This window comes from Gavialis gangeticus, unplaced genomic scaffold (genome assembly GCF_001723915.1).
Source record: "Gavialis gangeticus isolate Ggan-Ray unplaced genomic scaffold, GavGan_comp1, whole genome shotgun sequence".
Lineage (NCBI taxonomy): Eukaryota > Metazoa > Chordata > Crocodylia > Gavialidae > Gavialis > Gavialis gangeticus.
Window position 1 is genome coordinate 51106821 of NW_017728992.1, and position 24490 is coordinate 51131310.

A 24490-nucleotide genomic window follows, 5' to 3' on the forward strand; every position below is an offset into this window, starting at 1 on the left:
GAGGAGCTGGCTGCCAGTGCCAACTGACACCAATGATGCCACAACCTCAACCAAGTGGCATCCTATTTTGACGTAAAGCATCTCCCCCTCAAAGCAGAGCAGAGAGAGCGGAGGAAGGAAAAGGAGAAATCCCAGCCTACGGCCTAACTCCCCTGCAGAAAGACCTGCAACTTCTCAAGGATTGAACTCTTAAGGCACCTCAAGACCCATCAAGGAGCCATATCAACTTCAAAGTGAGGGATTGCCACTGCTGCTGGGGAGGTACTAGGCTGCAGTCCCTCCATCCCAGACAGTGCAGGGACTAGTTATTTTGAGTCCAGCAACTGCGGCACTCCTGGCACACTTTAGTGATGCCAACTGTGTTTGAATTTATTCTGGGAGATTTTATCACAACGTAACAACATGAATGGCTTCACCTCAGGAAGGCAAGTACACATTCCCATGCCATTTTAAAAACCTACTGGACTCCCATTCTGAAGACATTGCTGGGGCTGGGAGTGGGGAGGGACAGGTCTAGGGGAGAGCAAATGCAGACTTGCCACCACTCCAAACTGCAGCTCAATCCCCCGACCCGCCGGACCCAAAAGCAGACATCTGTTGAGTCTGGGGGATCATTGTAACTCATGGTACTTCCTTCAAGTGCCATGAGTTACAGTGGGGAGCTGTGTGTCTGTCAGTGCCCATAATCAATACCTGATAAAGATTGTCTTTGTTTGGCAAGCTTTCAGATGCATCTCAACTATGCATCTGGTCCATAAAAGATATTACCCTAAGAAATCCCTGCCTTGGGCAAGTTTTTTTTACATTTCCTCATTTATATCTCTTGCTGGGATCCTATGACCCCAGCTGACTTCCTGCCCTTTGGGCGGGGGGCTGGACTCGATGATCTTCCGAGGTCCATTCCAGCCCTAATGTCTATGAAATATATGAACTATATAAATTGGATTCAACAAGTATCCTTTAATATTATTAACACTTATTGTCATGCAATTAAATATATATTAATACATTTATACTGTATTAATAAACATTTTATTTCATGAAAATAAGAATAATATTAAAAGATACTTGTTGAATGTATACATTTATTACTATTAGTATTTATAATAATAGATATGATGTAATCTTTAATTTAATGAATACTCTATCCTTTCTCTCCTGAGTGACTCTCAGCAGCCTCCTGGAGATGTATAGCTAATGACTCCAGGGCAATCCTGGAGGTTTGGCAACTCTGGCATCATTGCCCCATGTTACCCCTCCCGCTGCCTTTTCAGTACAACACCGAGCACAGTGGCTGCATGCCCCCTTCCAGTGCCAGGAGGGGAGAGGGCAGCAGCTAGGATGCAGTGTTGCCAGGTCTTAACTATGAAATTATCATATTTGCTGAAAAACTATTGTACATGGAAAATATGCTAATACACATGCAAATGAACATCATTATTTACTTTATATTGCTCACTCTAAGGCAGTGAGTGAGTGAGAACTGGGTCATAAAAGTTGAATCATGTCTTTATTTTGAGGCAAGCAGTCAAAAGAAAGTGCTGACAGCAAACCCAAAAGTCAATTAAAAGGACTCCCTGTAAGTGACTTGGGTTTGGCATAATGCTGCATCAATTAGCTGCCTCAAAAATAATACATTTGCAAATAAATAAAATAATTTGTTTGCAAATATCTAGTTGCTCTAATAAAAGATACGTCTCTTCCACGACTTTTAATTCCTTTTGCCTCTAGACCAAGCTGGCAACAACCTGGATGCTTTAAAAAATATCTTTTATTAGACCAACTCCAATGGTTGGAAAAATTCTTCTTAGCATTTTGCCACCCTAAAACTTTTCCAGCAATTTGAGCTGGTGTCATAAGAGACTGGATTTACCCAAAGAACCTTGTCTGGCTCTGCCCTTAAACCAAGTTACAACCAACACCCCTCAAAAATGATCCTACATTTGGCATCAGATCTCGTGGTAGAAATGATATGCTTTATTAGACCAACTACATTTTTGCAAAAAAAAATCTTTAATTGCAAGCTGCGGGGCACAAGCACCCTTCTTCAGGCATAGCAGAAAAGATTGTAAAAGTCCTTCTGGATAGAAATGAAAGTTTGTATTTCATAGGAAGAGACTGTGATCACCTGAACCCTGAGACTGTCCCTGCCTTTGTTTCAAGGTAATTTGCATCATCACAGAACCTCACAAGAGATGAGAGACTCCATACCAGCTATGAACCGAGTGCCCAGAGGAATTTTCCACCTATTGACTCCTCTGTGAAATCCTATGAAATATGAACTTTCATTTCTACCCAGGAGAACTTTTACGATCTTTTCTCCGAAGCCCAGTGAAGGGTGTTTGTGCTCGAAAGCTTGCAATTAAAAAAAATGTGTTGTGCAAAAATATAGTTGGTCTAATAAAAGAGCTTGTCTCTACTATGAGTCTGTTTCAAACAGATTTTACCACACCTTCAACCATGAATGACATGTATCCCCAGAAGCTGGGGGGGGGGCATGGCGACTGCCTGCAGGCAGTGGTGGTGGTGGTCAAGGCCTATCACGGGGGGGCCAGAAGGACCATTTGGCCCAGGCCTCTCATTCATGGGCCCATTTACTAGGCCACACCGCCTGTAGTGCACTATGAATTAATTCTTTTTTTTAATATACCAGGAGCCTCAAAAAATGGAAGTGGCCCAGGCCTCTCTCGACCTCTGAGGGCCTGGTGGTGGTGAGCAGGGAGCTCCCTCAGGCAGCCATGGTGGTGTTGGCGGTGGGGGGTAGGGTGGCAACCACCTGCAGACGCTGCCAGCAGTGTCAGTGGCAGCCAGCGGTGTTCGGTGACCGCCTGCAGGTGCCGCCGGTGCTGGTGGGGGAGAGGGGATGGTGACTGGTGACCACCTGCAGGCGCCGCTGGCAGTGGTGGCAGCAGCCAATGCCAGGTGTGCACCCCCTATGTGTCACCAATGCCTACAACTCTTCTATGAAACGTGAACTTCCATTTCTACCCAGGAGAACTCTTACAATCTTTTCTCCAATGCCCGAAGAAGGGTGTTTGCGCCCGAAAGCTTGCAATTGAAGATGGTGCTGGGTTTTTTTGCAAAAATGTAGTTGGTCTAAACAAAAGAGATCACCTCTACCACAAGTGCCGGTTGCTTCTTTTCCTCTAGACCAATATGGCTACAACCTGGATACCTGTTTGGAACAGTTCATGTTATACATGGATGAACATTTTAAAAATGTCCATTATACACTGATACACATTTTTCAAATGTCCACTACACGTCGATGCACATTTTTAAAATGTTGATTACACACTGGTGAATATTTTTTAAAATGTCCACTATGCCCTGCTACAGGGGTGCAGGCTGCAGGCAGACGAGGCTCTTTGGGTGAATAGAAAAGAGACCAGATTCACCCAAAGGCCCTTGTCCGCCTCACACATTGCTAAACGCAGTTTAAACGCCCACTACACAGCGGTGCCCGTGGGTCCTGTCAGAGGGGCGCTGCCCGCGCAGCAGGCGGGGCGCGGGGCAGGCGCGGGCGGGTCCCGCGGGGACTTTAAAGCGGCGGCCCGAAGGTGTGGCCTCGCCTTTCCTCAGCCCGCGGGAGGGACGGGGCCGCGGACGTAATCGCAGCCTGGCCGGTGCCCGCGGGAGCCATGAGCGTGAACGGCGGGTCGCAGCCGCGGCTCAACACGCTGGGCAGGATGGCGCGGGCCGACTCGGGCACGGACGTGCGCTACGAGCTCAGCTCCCACATGGTGGGCGGCGGTGCCGGGGGGCACACGCACACCCACAAGACCTACTACTACAAGACCTACGGAGGGGACATGGCCATGGACGGATACGGGTAGGAGCCCCCGCCTGGCCCTGGCCCGGCTCTGCGGGCAGGGGCAGCAAGAAGGATGCCTCCCCTCCTGCCCGTGCCCTTGTCCTTCTTCCCTGCGCCCTGGCAGCTCCGACATGCGCGACGTGACCCCCTTCCCACCCTCATTTCTTCCCATTCAGATGCTGCCCCTCCAAGCGGAGATCTCGGCCGCTTCCAGCTGCTGTCATTAAAAAGCCCCCAAGCCCCTGTCCGGCAGGTTGCAGCCAGGTTGGTCTAAGGAGGGACATAGGCAGACAAGGGTCTTGGGGTACCTGTGATGAGACCAACTCAAAGGCCAGGGACAGACAGGAGACTTTTACAGGTACAAACTATTGAAAACTGGTCTGTACCTGTAATAGAAGAGACAGGTTGGGCCCACCAAACTGGGCTCTACCCAGAACAGAGCAGAAGTTCAGCCCGCATAGACTGGTTAAAAAGGGCAGAACCCCGTCAAAGAGGCGTATCGCCCCTCGCCAAAGGGCTTTTGTGTGTTGTGTGCGACATAGTTGGAAGAAGAGTGTTTCCAGGTGTTTGACTTGGTCTAAGAAAAGGTACTGCATTTCCCCAAAGTCGCGGCTGAGCAAAGCTCCCTGGGCTGCAGAGAGAGGCCGCAGCCCCAAGTCGTCTCTTGATGGAATAAAAGAAGTGAAAGAAAAAGATAGGTCTCTCTTTTGCCAACCCTGCAGCACAGGAGGGATTTTTAGTTTATTTTTTTAGTGCCCTGGGAAGGGCCAGTCACCTTGTGTTTTGGATTTACTGGTTAGGTGGGGGGGAGCTTTTTAATGTTTGTGCCACTGAGTGTTAGATAGCTGGAGGGCTGACAGCCAGCAGAAGTAAAGTTTTCACCTCCCATAATATAAGCACCTGAGGCTGTCCTGTAATGGCGTCTGTGTGGGTGAGCGGGCAGAGAGCAGTCACTTTTGCTCTCTGCTTTCCATCAGGTTCCTTCAGCATTAAACCCTGGCAAGCAGCTCCTCCAGGGCTGGCTTGGAGTCTGGCTTGAACCCCCAGCTTTACTTTTTCCAAATCCAGCTCCACTTCTTTGTTATGCATCTTGCAGGACAGAACCTTTTGTGAAAAGTGTGTGGTTCCACTTTTCATCTCCGTTTCCTCGCTCTTCAGATTCTCTGTAGAAATGTTACTACGGAGTTAAATGTCATCTCTGTAGATTTTTAACAGAAATCTCTTGTAGTCACTCCTGCTCCATTGATGGCTGGCCCTTGGCGTAAGTGGAGGTGGTCCTTTAGAAGAATTCATTCATAAACATGTTTGGTTTATTGTTACTGCTGCAAACTAGGTTTAAGCTGACACAGATTTAAATAAACGTTAGACGGTATTTTGATATAGTAAAGCTTGCAGTCTTTTTTTTCCTAAGAAAGCTACTTTTTGTTAGCCTCCAGAGTGCAACCATGGGATTGTTTAATTGCTGCTTAGATCACTTCTTCACTCCCTATCCAGTTTCTCCAGTGGAGTTACATACTAGATGGATAGATACAAGATGGCAGGGTTAAAAAGCAGAAGAATGTGTAGATGTGTTTATCCTGGTATAAAATGGCATTAACAATATAGCTCATTCTGATTTTTGTAAAGCAAAGTAAACTTTACTGATATAAAGTGCCATATACCAGTATATAACTGTACTAAGGACTCCTAGTGCTTGTCAGTATGCCAGTAAAAGAAAAAAAATCACATCACTAAGCATTATAGTTAAGCACTTAAAATTTTAAAGAATAAACCTAGTGCAGACCAGGGTAAATATGTTTTATTTGCTGATGCATGTCTTTCTTATCTCTGTTAGCCCTTGTAACTTAAAGTCCTGATTCTGTAACATTCCAGATGAGTAGATTCCACAGGGAGGAGGGAATTCTGACTCCAGCTCTGGGTTAATGAAATTCTGCTCTCACTGATACCGGTGTATGTTCAGAAGTGTTGTGGAGTATGATATATGGCCCATGTTTAAAGAAAAAACTAAGTGCTGTTGTCAAAGTGTATGCAAAAGGCGTTTTCCACTAATCCCTCTGATTACCTTGAGTGAAAAATAGCAGGAAGAATTTATTTTGATTGTGCATTGGTGCTGCCCGCACCAGTGATGAACCATCTATAACAAATCCAGCACTTTTAACTTCTCATTGTATTGCCAGTGCATTTTTATTCCAGCCCAGGCACACCATAAATACACATATACACCAAACAAGAACTTAAAACTGTTCAATGTTAAATCAAGTAAATCCATAAAAGGGAAGTGAAAAGAGATTGCACAGCTAGCACTTACAACTCTGCTTAGGTGCATATCCTTTGAGAGAGGGCAATGCAACAATAAACAAAGCTATGCATTGTGTGGTTCCTGTGACTCGTGCTCAGACTTCCAGTTCTTAGTTTGTTTATTTTGAGGCTTCTCTGTATAGCTTGTGATGAATAACTGTTAGTCCATCCTGCTATATTATTTTGAAATCATCTATAGTAATTACATACTTTATAATACCTATTCATGTTTCAAATCTAAATTACTGTATATATAGGCAACTATCTAATATTGCAGTAGGGACATACAACGTCAACAGGCACTTGGGATTCCTTGATGCAGTACATATACATATAGGGTGCCTATACATATGCAGACCCCATTAATTGAGTCTGCTGGAGTGTGGTAATTACTGCGCTCCAGCAGACTCCAGCGTCTTGTGTATCAGCGTCCCTGTGCTGAAAAGTGGCAGTGGGGGCACTTTAACTAAAAGCTCATTCAACAAGCTTTAGTTAAAGCACCCCTGCTTGCCATTTTTCAGCATGGGGATGCCGATACATATGACATTCCGGGCGCTTTAATTAGAGCACCCCCTACTCCTGGAGCACATCTATAAATGCCCTTAATTCCAAGACCAAAAGCTGAGCTATGGTTTTTTTTTTAGTGTCTGTTCTGCCAATAAGATCCTACTGCAAATGCCTTAAACTTTCATCTGAAGTTATACGTGCAAATTAACCTTCACAGGTTTTACCTAATGTAATTACATCGGCTTCATTGCAATTCCTTTGCAGGTTTTCTTGATCTACAAGTAGAGAATCTATTCCTTTATAATCTAGATTCCTTCAATTTTTTTTTTATGTGTAACTCAGTCTTTCCTTTTGTTTTCTTAAATTTTACTAATAATATAAGCAGGCAAACTATTTCAAGATGGACTTAGCCTGGAATCTTTAATATTAATAACCTTGTCTTAACATCCTTTCATTTATCCTTAAGGGCATATCATTGCTTTCATTTTTTTTTTTTTTTTTTATTGATAGGGCCTATTCCTACCTGGGGTTTGCACTAAAAATGCCTCTTGACTTCATGAGGAGGTCTCCTCACAGAACCTTATTTCCATAATTCTGGTCCCACCATCATGAGATTCCGACAGCACTTCAGGAGAGTAGGAAATTTGTAATATAAAGACAGGAGGTGATTGTTCAGTAGGTTTTAAATAGTTCTTTTTTTAAACATTAAATATCTTTCCTATGCACTAGGGAGTATAGTTGAAGGGTTGGTATTTTATTAAATCAATGATTCCTTTAGTTAGAATGCATCTAAAATGCACATAAATGATACTTCTATTGCTGTAGAACTAGGAAGTAATGTGCATTGTGCACAGGATTTCTGTTGCTATCAGTGAGGATTGTGTATGTAGTGAGTGGGCAGGATCAGGGTCATGATGAACTCTTTAATAGATTTTTATAAACTGCATTCACGTTGGCAACTTTTATGCCAAAACTTAGAAATGCTGACATGACAAAACCCCTCTTTTTTTTCCTTCTTAAAGACTAACGCTATACCTTAATCATAAATGCAGTCAGGTTCCATTTGGGACTCCTTCCTGCTTCCTTGGGGGTGTATTCTGCCGAAGTTGTTCACACTGAGCTGCATATTACTCACAGGCGCTCCCTACCCTAAGGCTGAGCAAGCTGCTTTTGCAACATTCCCAGCTTCTGATCTCCTGGGAACTTTAAGTACAGATACTTTTGTTTGACAGTGAATCATACCACCAGTAAACTCCCAGTGCAGCTATCAGTTGCTTAGTTAGGGCTTTGCTTATATTGGTAAAATCCAGGATACAATGAGGGAAGAGGGAAGAGACAGTGGCAAGTTAGGCAATGTTATTTGTCAATCCATAGATAATTAACAGGCACCTGAGACTTGGCTGTAAATCCAAATTCATGTACTAGCTGAAGTTGACTCCAGCTTCCACAAGCTGCCAGTTGCAAGGCAGCAGGAAATTCACAGGGAGGCCCTGGACTAACTATCCACGGCTGGTCAAAACAGGAATGAGGCACCGACTTTTTTGAGCGATTATCTTTTATTGAACCAACTACATACAGTCGGAATGATGTTGTAGTTGTGATGGTCCAGGTAATATGAGCGGCAAGGATTTTGGGGAGTGGTATCTCCTATTGGACCAACTGTATACTCTTGGTCCAAGGAAAGATATCATCCCCACAAAAAATCCTTCTCTTACATATTCCTTGGACCAGCATGACTACAATATCACTTCAATACTACTACAAATAAGGAAAGCAAGTTTCAAATTTTCTTTTGCCCAAGCCATACTTCACAGGGTCCTGAACAATAGGAGGAGGAGCCACATGTCGTCTTTGCGATAGTGATTGCTGTCCGTTTATAGCACAGAGTTGTTAGAGAGTAGCAAAAAAAAAAAAGAGAGCCACAGAGAAAATAGAAATAAAAGAAAACAGCTATCTTGCCAAGTGCGCCACAAACTAGCATAATTAATTACTGTATTTATGTCAGGAAAGAAGAAACCTGTTCCAGCAAAATATAGTAAATGCTGCAGCAGAGCAGGCACTGAAGTAGTGTGGAAAATAGGAAAACTAGACTGTGCCTATCATAACTGGCCTTTTTAGAGAAGCATGGGTAACAATGCTTCCCTTACAAGCTGGATTTGAAAGAATAAAATCTTTCCTATGAAGGGAAAGGAATCCACTTGTAAGAGGTGGATCTGTAAAGGAGGTATATTTCTATATCTGCTTACTAAACCAGTACCTTTGGTCCCAACATCAAGCTATCCTAGACTTAAAAAATGGGAGAGAGCTTTATCTGGGTAAATACTAGTGAAATATAATACAACCAGCAAATAGAGCTTTTTAAAAAAGGTATTGTTGTCCCTACTGATTAACTCTGCAGATTTCATTCATAAAACACTCCCACAAAACTGGTGGAGCTTTGCACGAGTTAAGGTCTGCAAGACTGAAGGCCAGTCTTAGTTGGTGTGAGATATGCCATTGACTTCAGTGCCATTGACTTCCCCTCTCTAGTTTCCATTCTTTCTCCATGACACAATTAAGGGCCAGTCCTGAAAAATACCAAAAGTTCCTTTCACCCCCCTTCCAAGATATACTGGTCCCCTCAATTTCTTTTGAATTGAGGATGTTCCTTATTTCTAAGAGGGTATTAAGCTTTCTCAGAAACAGTGCTCATTTGAGGACTTAATATGCAAAAATTGGTACAGTTACAGAAGTGAAATTCAGTTCCACTTTTGAATACGTTACTTTGCTACTGCCATTCACCTTCTAGGGAAAACAGCCTTGTTTTCTAGTATTTTAATTTTAGGTGACATCTATTTCAATAGCATGAATAGGCATATAGCTACCTATTTACACGTACCTCTATTTTGTTGTATTTTCCTATACATATGTAGAGTTCATGACATCTAGTTCCTGACTTTTGCTAATGTTTGTTGTGAGCATATCTGTCCAGTGTCAGGAACATAAGTAGCATGAAGTAAATACAGTATTTTAGTAGTCTTTTTAATAATGGTGTATGCAGCATTTGGTCCTGGAGTTTGGAATCCAGTTCAGGGTTTTGTTTTGTGTTTTAACTACTGCAGACTGAGAATATCAAGTATTCCCTTGATGAATCTGTTGCATGTTCAAACAAGTTTGTGGGGGTGAGAATATGAGGATTTTTTTAAGGTGTGGCCTTAGAGATGGGAATTGATTGATATTTTGAGCCAGAGAGAAAGATAGTTTTTAAACCTTGCTTTAAATTTTAGAAGAGGAAAATGTGTTTCTCTGGAGCAAATGCTTACCTTTTCTATTAATTCTATCTTTCTGGTGTGTTCCCCCTTAAATCTGGGCCAAATCTTTGGCCCTAATGCATCCACTTTTTTTTGTTCTGTGGGTATAAAGGAGTTGTGGAGCTGCCATTGTGTAGTAGAGATTTGGCTGAACTGTTGCTACACTGATGCCTTGGCTGGTATAACAGCCCTTTGAGATCTGTTAACACTTTACAGCACTCAGAGCAGCTCTTAGACATCCTTAATTTACACTGAGGACATGCAGGTTTTTAAGAGCTGCAGGTATCCTGGCAGTGCAGAAGAACTGTATAACTGTTTGCTCATCCATTGAGTCCTGCATCACAGCACCATAGCCAGAAGTTGAGGCTCAAAGATCAAGTACTTCCAGAGGATAATTCAGTTTGTAAAAAAATGTACTTTAAGACCTCTTTAGGCTACTTCCTCCCGTTAGAAAATTTTAATGACATGCAGCGTGTCCTAGAGACTTACTTTTATCTCAGTTCTGATGCTGATTCATTGTGTGGCCTTGGGAGTTTCTGTGTTGTTGCATTTTAAAAATGGGGACGACACTGCTTTCTTGTTTTCCACCCTTGAGAGCTGTGGACATCATTGTTATCATTTAACATTCATTGTTATGGGATTGGGCTCCACTGTGTGAGGTGCTGTTCAGGCTCATGCGAAAACTTGGTTATAAAATCTTAAGATTCACGTTGGTAGTGATCAACCCTCAGGCAAGGGTGGGACGCTGTGGAGAAATCTTTCGTCCTTGCTCATCCTGTACAAAGGCTGCTTATGACAGCGATTTTCTGGCACCTCCATCTTGTTCTTCCTGGAAGAATTGAGGAGCAGTGTTGCAGAGGAACAAACTGTTTCATCCTAATGCATGGAGAAGATACGTGCCTTCCATTTACAAGAAACAGAACTTGAAGAGACTATGGCTTGGTCACTCCTGCTGTTCCTCTTGGGATGGAGGAGGGTGGGCCTCCTGAGCAGTAGAGGATTCCAGCCTATTTATTAAAAGCTTCATCTCCCAAGCATCGAAAGCAGCTCTATTGTTTAGATAGGTACAGAATAATTGAACACTCAAACATGGTACCCACCCTGCTGGAAAGTCATGAGTTTCTTTTAAAATAAATATTCTAGTGTAAGGCCTCAGAAGGTAATTAAACATATTCTAGACCTAGATTCTCATTTTCCATGGAGTTATTCTTTTTATGCCATTATAATTCTGTGGGCTTTAATTAATTTACACTTACATAAAACTGGAGTAATAGTTGTGAATCATCCCCTAAATGCATAGATTTAATAAGAACAAATATATGTTAGTGTTGTAACTCTGAGAAAAGGCTTGACCTCTGCTATTTTTTCCATCTCTGCCTAAGTGGAGATTGTATAAATTGCAGGTTCTTCTAAACTAAGTGGAAGGGTGGTTGTATGGGCAATATATATATGCTGCCTCTCATAGTGGCCAAGATCATATAGTATCCCTCATTATTATAACAGAGAAGAACACATTATATATACACATATACATATTTTATGTGCACATGTGCATGTGCGCACACACACACTACATAAATAAATAAAAAATTGGATTTGTGTGGTGCTATTGTGGTGTTTTTTAACTTTATTTATTCACAAATCCAACTTATCAGATAATAAATTTAGCATTTAAAGATGCATCTAAACCTCTAAAACAGCATTCTCAACCTATGGGTGATGACCCAAAAGTGGATCACCAGCATATATAAAAGGGTTGTGAACAAACTTTAAAACTGGATCAACAAACTTTAATAAATGGATTCTCCTTTAAAGGAAAAAAACATGGGAAAGCATAGCTTCTCCCTTGTGGGCTGGCAGAGTTCCAGCCTGCAAGGGGCTGCTTGGGGCCCCCCATGCCCCACCCACTGGTGGTTTGGGGCCTGGGGACAGCAGGCCAGGAGTGAGGGGCATTGGGTTGGGACTGGCCATCAATTTTTACAAATGGGTCCTGGTACAAAAAAAGGTTGAGAACCACTGCCCTAAAATATACATGAAGATGGATATCTATCTTCCATCAACAGTGCTCCCTTAACCCAATTACATGTCCACAGGAGCCTCATGTTCTTTTTTTCTCTTCCTTTCAGTCTCTGATAGTTCATTTATCTTTCAGTTAATGTTAAGCTTTTCTTTTTTTTTTTCATTTCTGTATTTGCACTTCCTGCGTTTTCTTAAGAGGTCTGCATAATCCAAATCTAAACTGTCTTCTACTGTCTTTGGTTTTAAATTTTGTATTTATTCCAAATTTGTTCCCGTTGTTAGCTCATAGAACTGGCAGTCTCCATTGTGGTGGTTTTTATGTATCAATATAGGTGAGTGCAAGTGTTCCATTAGTACAGAGTATAATTATGCATTCATACATTTTTTAGAAAGTGAACTTACACTCTTCTTGAGCATGAATATCTCTTTGTTCGAGTAAATCCTTTTCCAGTGTTAGTCTAATTCCCTGGACTTAATGGAACTACAGCATCATACCAATATAGGATCCAGTACTAACCATCAGTTTAGTGATATGCAGAACCTTTCCATAAATTCATTGAGTTAAAGAGTAGAGGGGACCATTAGAACATCTAGTTTGACCTCCTGTATATCATACTTCATTACATTGCACTCTTTGTTTGCTCTGCTGAGCCCAATAATTTGCATTTTACTAAAGCGTATCATACAGAAAGGCAAGGTTCTTTGTGTAAATGTGATATCTTTTATTACACCAACTAAATAATTGGGAAAAATTGTTCCTTGCAAGCTTTCAGGCTCAAACACCCCTCCTTCTTCAGGCATAGGGAGAGTCTGCTGGTGTTATGTGTTTTCCATGGTGGAAAAGAAGCCAATATACCATATAGAGAACGCATAACATCAGCAGACTCTCCCTATGCCTGAAGAAGGGTTTTTGAGCCTGAAAGCTTGCAAAGAACATTTTTTCCAACTGTTTAGTTGGTCTAATAAAGATATCACATTTACCCGAAGAATGTTGTCTGCCAATGTCTTTAGACCAACACAGCTACAACAGACAATCCTATATCATACAGAAAGGCATCTGTCTACGTTTGGGTAGGGGCTTGTGATCTAGATACAGGGATGTCTTCCTTGATCAGTACCTGTCAGTAAATACATGGGATGAGAGAACTCCATGGACTTGTATTTGTTTTGTCATTTACATTAGTTTAGTAGCTGGTTTATGTGGAAAGGATATTATTTTTCTGTGATTCTTAAAGTCCTACATGTGATACAAAGGAGCCTTTTAAATTTTTATGCATTCTTTGGGCCTCACCTCTATTAGTGTGGATCAGTTTGGCACTTTGAAGTTAGTGGAGTGCAACTGAAGTCAACGGAGCTATGCTGATGCACAACAGGGGCAGAGCAGGTTCCTTACTCATGCTTTTAAGGTGTTTTACTCTTGGAGGGAAATACTGCTTTCACAAGCTAGTAAGAGAAATTTCTCAAAAACAAAGCTTGTTGAAAGAAATCATTCCATTTTTGTGTTTGACTTTTTATGAGGGTGAATAATTATGAGTGGAAAGTCATCTTTGATGTCAGGTGCCTATGGGTCCAAAGACAACAGCTGAGCCCACATAATGTTATGGGTGTAGAAAAGGAGGGTGCTGTGAGGGCTGGGTTAAACTCCTGCTTGTAACGTTGTTTTCTTTAGTCTGGTTTCAAAATATGCAGGAGTGCACAACACAGTCAGTCTCCATTCCTTTGTTGCAGCCAAAGAGTGCAGAAGCAGCTTGGGAACGAGGTGTGTCCAGAGTCAGCTTTAGATCCTTTTTGTGTTTCTCCACTCCTGGCTGTTTTATTTCAGGCTTTGCCCCCTTGAATAAGCTACAGGTTTCCAAATTAGGATGTCCTAAATGATGTTGGATGCCAGTGATCGAAGGTAGCTACCACTGCAGCTGCAGATTGGCAGGGCACAGGGAGATTGTACCTCTTTGCCCAATCAGGTCCCCTTTGCCAGCTCCAGAGAGGCAGACGTAGCACAGGAATTTCTAAATAAACTCTTTCATGTAAAGGTTTCCCTACACATTGATTTTTCCAAATTTAACTGCATTTGTTGATCAGCCCAAATGCTGGGAAGAATTTGGGCCTATATTTTATTATAGGTCCTGGTCAATGTCCACTGAAGGCAACGGAAGGTTTCCCATTGATTTCAAAAACTGCAGAGTTGCATGGTCACATGAGTGGCCTTTGTGGCACGAGTGGGACAACTTATCTTAAAGATCTGGGCGTTTAGTGATTTGAGATGGGAAAATGTGACATACTGTGAGCACAATACACTGAACTGGGTGAGGCTGGGAAATTTATACATTTTCTTGTGTCTCCTACCAGTGGTTAACTTGTGTTTTAGGTAAATGAGTCTGGAAATTGTCTGAGCTTGTCTAAGGGCTTTGACTCAGATAGTTAGGAGTGGTTCTCAGCTTGAAGGACTTCACCCAAATTCAGCTTGCTCTGGCTCACTCTGGTGGCTGAATCCCAGCATGGACGAACACTGATGAAGCAATCTTGTACCCTCCGATGTGTACCCTCTGATGGAAGGATCTGTGGGAGAAAGGGAGAATACAGTAGATGCTACTCAGCACTCAGCTAATGCTCAGCAGGGCATCTCCACTTTGATCCGGCCACCTAACTTGGGTTTCCTTATTTTCATACAAGGTTAGAGCCTTGAAAGTTGTCTTTTGTTACTTGGTAGAACAGAGACATTCACTGAGTCACCTTCACCCTTCTTGATTTGCCTTATGAGTGACTGTACTAGCTTCAGATGTCAAGGATACTTGACTCACTTCGGCTCACTATTGCAAAAATTCCAGTAATACTTGTAGAGCTAAGAGTATGCTGTTCCATTTGATCATTTGTAGAAGGTTCAGTCCCCCAACACAGACTTCAGAACCAGGCTCAGAGTAGCATACAAGACTTAGGCTACGTTTTATCCTGGACTTCAGAGGAACAAGTCACTGTTACTCTTGCATACTTCGAATAAGTGCCTATGGTATTGTCAAGGACTATTTGCGGTGCCATCAGAACTTTCTCTTTTTTCCAGCACAAGCTTCTTCTTTCTGCTCAATTCTCCAGTGAAACAGCCATATGCGTGTGCTTATAAAATTTATATCTGTTCCCACAATTTGTTATGATGTGATGGTAATAGCATTGTAGCTTCACTGAAGGATAAAATAGGAGGGGCAAGAAACGCATTGGTCTTTATGAAGCTGGACTATTTTTATTATTTCATACAATTCTTCTTAACTTGTTTGGAGCATGTACTCCTGTGAATCTTTTTAAACTGATGCTCGGTTAATCCCACACTTCACTGTTACTCATATTTTTTTTCCTCCAGGCAAAATGGCACCGGCACAATGTCCAGACGTCAGAACACCATTCAGGACCTTTTGCATAATTGTTCGGATTGCCTGATGCGTGCAGAGCTCATAGTACAGCCTGTGAGTCCCCTTGTATTATGCTTCTTGTGTATGAATATTAATGTTATAGGGAATGGTACACCATCCCTTTCACAACATTAACTCAGATTCTGAAATAAAACCCATCTTTTTCTTTTCACATTGATTCTCTTCATATGATTTGTTAGGGCAAGCTTACCTTTCATCTATTGAGTTGCAATGGCCTTGTGAGATCCTCTGCTTTCATTTGCAGTTGAATTTTCAGCAGAGCCATTTGAAAAATTCAGAATATCCAGATTGTCTGGTTAAGGAAAGGGACTTTTCTTTGTCTTGATTGCAGTCAAATTCTACTAGTTCTGATTTTTAGTTTTAGATTAAGACTGTAGCCAATGCAAGTTGTCATTATTAATAATGGTATTGCCACTATATATTCCTCCAAAATTTATTGTGTGAGACTTTTCTGAGCTGCAGCTGCCATGAAGTTGAATCACTCGGAAAAATCCTGCTGAATCTCTTTTATGTGTTTTTAATGATTGATAAGGAAGGGCATATGAAACTAAACTAAGGCTTCTTTAGGTGCTGCTTCTCAAATGTATTGGGCACATCCAGATGAGTGCGGACATTTATTTCCCCAGGGACAGGTAGCAGCCACATGCCTTTCTACCTGGAGAATGCCCATATCACACATGCTCTGGTGCACAGCAGGTTACCATGGGTAGGGTAGAGGAGGCTGGGGCCAGCAACTGTGCTGTCCCCAGTATCCTTATCTGGAGTCCTGAAGACCTCCTGGAGCTGCAGCCATGAAAGGAAGCCTGGCTGGCAGCCAGAGTGTGGCTCCGGCCAGCCAGGTTCTGGTTTTGGGCGGTGCACAGATGGGTCTGTGGTGCCACATACTACATGTCCAAGCTTATCTGAATGCAGCCATTGAGTCCAGTTTTACTTTGAAACTACAGCACTCTAGATCCAGGCTTGGTCCGTGGTCTTTCATGGAGTTATTTTGGATTTACAATGAAAGAATTGCATTCAGTCCTGTCAAGAGCAAAGCACCTTGAATTCCCATTGAAGCTTAAAGAGAGCTTAGGGTGCCGAGTATGTCATGAAGCACTGAAATCTGAGTTAGGTGCACAGCCTTTGCAGCTGCTGTTATTGAAAGGAAATGTTAAGACCTTCTGTGAGGTCTGGGAATGAATGATCTCTGTGGGTCAGCCGTTTGTTTCCTTTCCTGAATTGTTATACATATGTGCAAGTTTTATGTAAATGTCTCTTCCAGAGTAAATATTGCTTCTTCTAGTGCATGAAACCTTATATTTCAGCAGCATTAAAACAAGGAAGTCATTGGTTCCAGCTCGGTGTCATGTGTTGTGCTGTTTACTGCATTTACTTGTATACAAGACAAGGGTTTTTTCCCCAATTGGTACAGGGGAACAAATGCCTTGTCTTTATAATTTCATACAAGGAAATGTCACTAAGGACACTGTTTATCATTAAACTGTTGCTGAAAGCAGCATGTGCTCAGTAATGAAACCAAATACGAAGCTGATTAGATGCAACCAACACTGAGCATGGCTATAAAACACATGATGCATATTGGGTAAATATGCTGATGGGAATCTACCCCAAGAATAGGTTAGTCCAGCCCATCTGAATAAGACATATGGTAGTGCCCATTAAGTGCAGTCCCCCTCATCGCTAACTCTTTTTCAAATCCTGGTGAGCCACCACATTGCACACATTTCACCCAGAATCCCTCTGTTGCCTCCTTTCTCAGCCTGTCGCATATGATTAATGTGGCCCTGCCCTCCATGAGGTTAAGCTGGAGCAGGTTGCCCTGTGCATCGTCTGCATACAAATTTTTGGAGCATCCCCAGACTTATGACAAGAACACCTGGTTCCACCCTGCAGTGGGGGCTAATTAGCACATGGGTCCTCTGTGGGGGGTATGTGGAGTACACACACATACTGAGAAGTGCTGAGCTGTGGCTTCACCATGGCTTGTAATGCTGTTGACTCTGCTGGGGTCCAGCCCAATGAACTGTGTGGTAAATCATGAGACTTTGGCTTTGGACTAATATGATGCATAGTTTACTCTACATATAAGTAGGTATCAGAGTGCTGCCCTACAGTGTGTTTATGGAGTCCCTGTGTTAAAACTTGCAGCAGTTTCAAAAAAAGATAATATCAATTCTGGATGAACTAAGTACATGAGTACTATATGCAAATTGTTAGCCATGTTTAATTAAACAGCCATATTTAATTTCAAGGTTATTGTTTTCAGATTTCCTCTTCACTTCTATGTGCATAGGGAGAACAGTGTCTGACTGTAAGGAGAAGGGGAAGGGGGCTGCCAAGGGAAAAAGTTGTGGGGAATCTGAGATCAAAGGGCTGCCTGACCCTTCAGATTTTATTTTCCCTGCTGTAGCAGTTGGAAGGAGGCAAAATTCAAGACAAACCTCCAATGATTAGATTCTAAACCTGGAAAATAATAAATTTATAAATTTTCCATATATAGAGTATGGTTATTAGGGGGTTGTTTTATAATCAGGGTCATCTTCTATTCAAGTAAGTACACTAATTTTTATTCTTTTGGAACCAAGAAGCAAACTCAGGCTTTTCCTCTCTGAGTACTGAAGTAGTACTGGCAGAGATGATCATATCTACAGAGGATGTGTGCAGTCTGGCTTTGTGAGGTGGCACAGACAGTCATGCTGGCCTTTGTGCAGTGCCTAGAAGGGACAGAAGTAGGGCTGCCATAGCTTTGCTGCTGCTCCATCCCTGATCAGGATAGCTCGCTCCATTCAGAGGGAATGCATACTGCATCCTATAGGGAGAGGGGCTGTGACCATGATTCCCAGCACCCCAGGTGCTCTCTGGTGTGAATCGGGTATAATGTTTAGCAGAAAGCTAAAAAGTACAAGACAACCCTGCCATGTAAGGGCTTTAGCACTTGGCTCCTGGGATAACTTCTCAGCTCTGAAATCGGCGGCTGTTCTGACATTAACTGAGACTGTCAATAGATTGACGGTTATTTTAACAGCAAGGTGGGAAATACAATTATTGGGAGCAAATATGGAAGCATTTTTTATTGTGAGAAAAATCCATACTTGGGTACAGTATTTTCTAAGGAAACCTAAAGGTGTGGAACCTTATTTTTTGGAAAGTTTGGGTTTGTACCTACAGTACTTGCAAGTTACATTAGTGGGAAAATTAAAGTGATAATATTAATAATTATTGTTTTAAAATATGAACAAAAAATTCAGAAATAAAGTCAGATTTTAAAATGATCATGATACTTTTTAATCCACATTTATTTTATATTAATTGATCCATTACCAGTTAAAATTGACAGGTCCCTAAATGTGAAATCTGTCATCTTTTATCTGTAGTTACTCCTGGTACAACAGATCTCTGTGTCTATTACAAAAAAAAAAAAGCATTGAGCTTGGATTTATGCATTACATGTTTTCATTTTAGGAATTGAAATATGGAGATGGAGTTCAGATTCGAGGAAACCGAGATCTGGAAGAGTGTCTTGCACAAGCTAATGACCAAATGGATATCCTCAATGGACTGATCCGAGAGCTGAGGGAAATGGGCCAGCCCTGTGATATGTATCAGAAAAGGTGACTGAATGGGGGGACCGTACTTCCATCCCACTGCAAACAGAGAACCTTCACATTGTGCCTGTTCAGTGAGTGAGATGGTGCCGATCTCATTCACGCAAGAGTAAATCTGGAGTAATACTGCTGACATTTGTGAATTTACTCTGTATTTGTTCTGCTGTAACTGAGACCAGAACCTTTCCTTGTGGTACAGACTCTTTGGCCTGAAAAACTTAGCACTATTTTATTCCTCCTTTTTTTTTTTTAAGATATAATACACATTTTGCATGTTGAACTTAGGGGTGAAGCCAAGCCTCTATGCAGTTGGAAAAGAGAACTTAACATGCGTGTTAAATATGTGGGCATTTCTGCTGTGGAGTTTAGCAGAAGTCATTATTTGCCATGCACTTATACATGCCTTATACTTCCTCATGGAAAATACATCTTGCTGCAAAAAAAAAAAAACCCACCAAAAAAACCCAGTAGATATGCCCTGCAATCTTAAACTTCTCCCAGAGTTTCCTACTTAGTGGTCATCTTGAAATTTTTATCAAGATTCTTCCCAAATCTAAATGGTTGGAGATAGTATGCATGCTTATTGGTTCAGGAACAGGTATGAATTCCTAAGCTTACCTACTTTCCAAGTATTGTCTTGGTGTTAGTTAGCTGTTTCCTTTCCCTTTTTCAGGCTGCTTCAGCTTCAAGAGCAAATGCGTGCCCTGTTGAAAGCCATGAGTGTTCCCCGCACACGGAGGGCCAGCTCCAAGGGTGCTGGCTGCTTTTCCTCTCAGAGTGGCTCAGGCTGGGATGAGTACACTAGACATGTTACCAGTGACTGCTTGAACTGGATGAGACAGCAGAAGGTAATCCTGTCCCACACACTGATAGTATATTAGAAAATGATGCAACACCATATCCCTGCTGCACAGTGCTCGAGATGATTAGTCCTGCTGAGAGCCCTGGAGGCAGCACTGCTTCTGGTCTGGGAGGTAGCCTGTGTGGATCAGTGCTGTGTATTGCCAGGGTGGGGGCATTGCCTCATTGCCTGGTATGGTGAATGTGCGGTGTGGACCTGGCTTAGTTATCTTTATCATGGCTGGAGAAGGAAAATAGGCTTGTTTGCAGTGGGATGAAGTTTTAAAAGTGGCTGCTTAAATAGCTCTAGCAAAACTTCCATGTGCACCTGCTGCATATGCAAAAGTCCCATTTGCCTTTTTGCACCAGGGAGCTATGTGGACAAGTGACTGAAGACACCTGTTATAAAATCCAGTCCTTTCGTTTGGTGCTGTTGAAGTGATAGGCCTGTGTTTGTGATATAACAGTTCCAGCCAAGTGCAGCCTTGCAGAGCTAGTAGAGGAGTGTGGAACATAATTGTAGTTGGAATCTGCACCTGCTGCGCCTCAAAACTTGAATTTCTCTCTCTCATTAGTTTTCCAAACAAATGACTTATTTATTCTGTGGTTACAATGCTCCAGTCAAGGGCATCCATGTAGCATGCTGTGTTGATCAGATGGCTTGTATGCAAACCACATGAGAAAGGGAGATCTTTTCACTCTCCCTGTGCTCTTGCACGTTAATGCAAGTACCAACCATGGTTGAGTCTTTGGGGCAGTGCTATAGCTCTTGCACAGAGGTACATCGTAGGGGAGGATACAGAAGTGGAGATGCACCACTTTTGTAGCAGCCTCTGGAGGTATTGTGACTTTGCAAGCTAGGAACTGTCAAGATTTCTCCACACACTGTGGTGAAGGAGCATATGTAACCATTGTTACACTTTGGGAGCTTCCACAGGGCAGATTGCCAGCTACAAACCAGGGTGAAGGGTCACAGTGTCATTCCTTCCATCAGAAGTAATATACAATACCTCCCCCTTCCCAGCTCCCCATTTAGACACATCTGTACCTGGAGAACATAAGTAAAAATGTTAGCAAAAAAACTCTGCTCTTGTAGCTTCCCTGCCCCTGCCAAAATGTTACTGTTTCATCATTTGGCTTTTCTGAGAGTTCACATTTGTTTTGAACCCTCTTCCTTGTCCCCTTTGCCCTACCGTTTGTGTCTCACTCCCCTGGCATCCGGACTCCAGATACTGAGCCCAGATACAGGGCCAATGTTTTCCTTAGTGATGCAGCAATACAGAGGAAATCATTCACAGTGATCTGCTAGAATGTTGTTTCTTCTTTCATGGTGGGTTGCTGAAAGGAAAGGCAGATGCTGAGTCCTGATCAGGTTACCATGGTGTACAGTGGGACAGCACACTGGAAGCCAACCACCGCCTTGTTTACATGTTGGCCATCATCCAAGGTTGCCCTTGTTTCAAAGGCTTTGGCAGATCTTTAGCTGAAATGAGAAGGGTCAAAGTCCTGTGTAATTCTTAGATGGCTGACTGCATAAAATGGCTTTGCTTGTTGGAGTCTGGCCAGCTTCACCTAAGCCAAGGCGTGGCTCAGACTTTATTATACCTGCTGAATCACAAAGATTTTGCACCAGATTGGGAATTGCCAGGTTGAATCTTGAAACACAGGTTTAATTTTTACACATATGCACAAACATACAAAGATTAATTTAGTTCTGACTTTGCATTTTGCAACCTGGTAATCAGCCTCTGTGTAGTTCATTTAATGATGGATCCTGTTTGAAAACAATAAAACAAGGGATGATGATCATGTGACTTAAAAGTCAGTGAATGTTCTGATATATTAACACTTGCAAAATACATGAATGTTGTTCTAAATAAAACAGTGCACGCTCTGTCCTTTGATAGATCTATGCTGCCTGTAATGAGGGGTTTCACAAATACAACTGAGTTTATCGGAAATGTAATATGTGCAACCAAAAGCAGTGCTGGTTGTATGTTTTCACAAAACTGCATTAATCTCACTAGGAATTCTGTCCACCAGTGCAATTTCAATAGTGCCACTAAGGTTATGTAGTGTAATATAATGGCCTAGAGATGTTAAAGAGGAAAATACACTTTCCAGTGTGATTTACGTGGTCTAGTTTTAAATAGGTCAAGCAGTGGCTTTATTTTCTTTTATTTTGGGAGCTATTTATTATATAAGCTAAATAGATTTTAGTTTTAGAAAATGTTAAGTCATTTGTATGAACTTCCTTCTGACTTAGTCAAATTTCCTTTGGTGTGTTTCCTGTTTAAGGCAATGTTACTACAATGATGAGATGAATACTTTCCCTTTCTCCTTAGGCTCAGATGGAGTTAGTGACATGGGGTTTTGATGCAGCTTCCATCGAGCAACAAATTGCTGACCACAGGAGATTTCACAGTGCCATTGGAGACTACCGCTGGCACCTGGACAAAGTGAAAACTGATCTGGTAAAAAACTATCTTCTCATTTTTTTTTTTTTTTAGATCATGTACTCGAAGTTCATATAGGCAGCTACTTAGTGTTACTAGTGCAGTGAGGATAGGTAATTGGCTTCTGTTCAAAAGGGCTTGTTGTTACAAGGACAACAGTTTTAGACCTTGATGCTTATTATCCCCCCTGATCCTTTTTTTTCCCCCCAAGTATTTTTATGAAAATAATGATATTTGGCACTTATGTGGAACTCTGAAATTATGCAAACATAAACAAATTAATCCTTGCAACATTTCAAGGCGATAGATAAGGTTTATTATTCTTACTTTATTAGTTAGGGATAGATTGGACCTTCAGAATACAGCCCTGAGCAAGAGTTTGTGTGAAATTTTTTCCCATCTGAGGAGCAGACAAGAGAGGTATCTTGTTATTTCTGAGGTCTCTCTCAGACTTCTGCTATTCCCTGTTAGTTCTAAGGTCAGGGGTGTGGAAACCTTATAGAGCGCCCTTGAAAAGGTTGCATCCTTCCATGTATGTGTGTGTGAAGGAGGGGTGGGGGTGAAGGAGCTTTCTATCCTTCTTTCCTCCATTTGTTCATATGGTGGAGTATCTGGAGAGCAGAGGTTGTGCCTTGCACTAGACCAGGACCCGTCTTCTATATATGGGTCTTACTTAACCAAGAAGAAGGGGGTGGTGGCACCTACTCCTTTTTTAGTCTTTTTCAAGGACAAGTAAGAAAGAGCACAATCTAGCCCTCTGATTCACCAAAGGCTGCCATGGGAGTTGGTCACAAAGCCAGGGATAGAACCCAGAACTTCAGCTCATAGTGTTCAAACTGCTAGACACTGCTGCCTTTCAGTCTCCAAAGCTATTTCTAGAACCAATAAGTTCCTGCACTCAGGAGAGTGGCACAGGAGATGCTATTTCAAGAGCAGTTCTGTGCTTTGCAGATGTGGACCCCCGGCTTACTCTGCATCTCTGAGGCCTGTGTCAGCAGTCCCAGTGCTCCCTTGTGGTGATGACATGCAGTTCCCCCTCCATAAACCTTTGCCAAATTACACACAGCTTGGACCTATGGTAACAATTGTTTCCTTCCCTGTGAAGAGAATGCCAGCAAACAAGCAATTAAACTGAGAAAATATGTTACCCATCCATGATGCGGGATATGAGTTCATCCCATGCTCGTATCCATCCATTTTAGGATAGATTTTGTCTAGAGCACTTGCTCCCTAATATTTAAATATCTAAACATGCCAAGTTTACTCATCTCTGTTTTGTCAAATTAAAGGTACACTCAATAATTTTTGTCCTTGTTTCAGCGTGAAAAGGCTGCAATTCATCAGATGGAGGAAGAATTTGAAAGCCTGCTGGTAAGCACAAGACTTGTTTTCATCCATCTCCTTTGTAACATGGGCTGTATGGTTGTGTGCAAGTGTTCATTCAAGCACTCAAACCCCAAAAGATTAGCCCACCAGCCTTATCTGATGTGGTAGAGGTTTCCACTGCATCGAGCATTTCTTACATGGTTGAAGTGCTGTGAATGCTTGTTCACGCAGCATTTCAGTTGGTGGAACTATGATTGCACTGGTTGAAATGTGATGTTTGTATGCACCTTATCTGTGTACACGTAGTCTAGACTTCTCAGTCAAGGACATTTTAAATTCCAGTGGGATGACGACTGCATATCTTACCAAATCCACCTTACTATAGTCTGTTTTCACTTTTTACACCCTGCAGTGCCCAGTTTGAGTTAAGTTTGAGCCGGAACCTTAGCTAGCATAAATCAGGCATAGCTTCATCTCAGTTGAGGGTGAATCTCTGTTTCCACGGTTGATATACATCAAGGAATTCAGCTAAGACTAAACTTAAAGGCAGTCTAAAATCTGCAAACAGAGAATAAGAACCAAATTTTTCCCTTAGCTATGCACATGCTATGGATTCAGTTTTTATTTACACTTCAGTGAGATCTTTAGGCAACACATACAGATTTTAGCCTTTTGGATGATTGCAAGTGGCTGGGCTGTGTGTCCACATTTGGGACAGAAGGAGTCTTTTCTCTTATAGGATCTGTGTAGAAATAGTTTACCAGCCATTGCCTGTGTCTTTGGAGTTCTAGGGGCCCCTGTTGATTGCAGCTGTGTCACATGCTTTTATACAGATCCCATGCATAGGATCCAAGCATCCTGCCTTCAGATTAATAGCTTGTTTTCATAGTTTCATAGTTTCTAGGGTCGGAAGGGA

The 24490-nt window shown here is 42.1% G+C and overlaps 1 protein-coding gene across 3 annotated transcripts in view; it reads left to right on the forward strand.

The window, feature by feature from the left end:
• Positions 1–3594: 3594 nt before the first annotated feature.
• Positions 3595–24490, forward strand: part of DSP (desmoplakin) — a 55047-nt gene continuing 34151 nt past the window's right edge. For 2 of the 3 annotated variants that reach the window (XM_019522322.1, XM_019522326.1), the window contains exons 1-6: positions 3595–3832; positions 15278–15380; positions 18810–18958; positions 19626–19800; positions 22138–22266; positions 23569–23619. In XM_019522322.1, coding sequence (XP_019377867.1) covers positions 3642–3832; positions 15278–15380; positions 18810–18958; positions 19626–19800; positions 22138–22266; positions 23569–23619 — 798 coding nt within the window. In that variant the 5' untranslated portion in view covers positions 3595–3641. The remainder of the gene's footprint in view (positions 3833–15277; positions 15381–18809; positions 18959–19625; positions 19801–22137; positions 22267–23568; positions 23620–24490) is intronic. The other variant, XM_019522335.1, reaches the window with a different exon arrangement.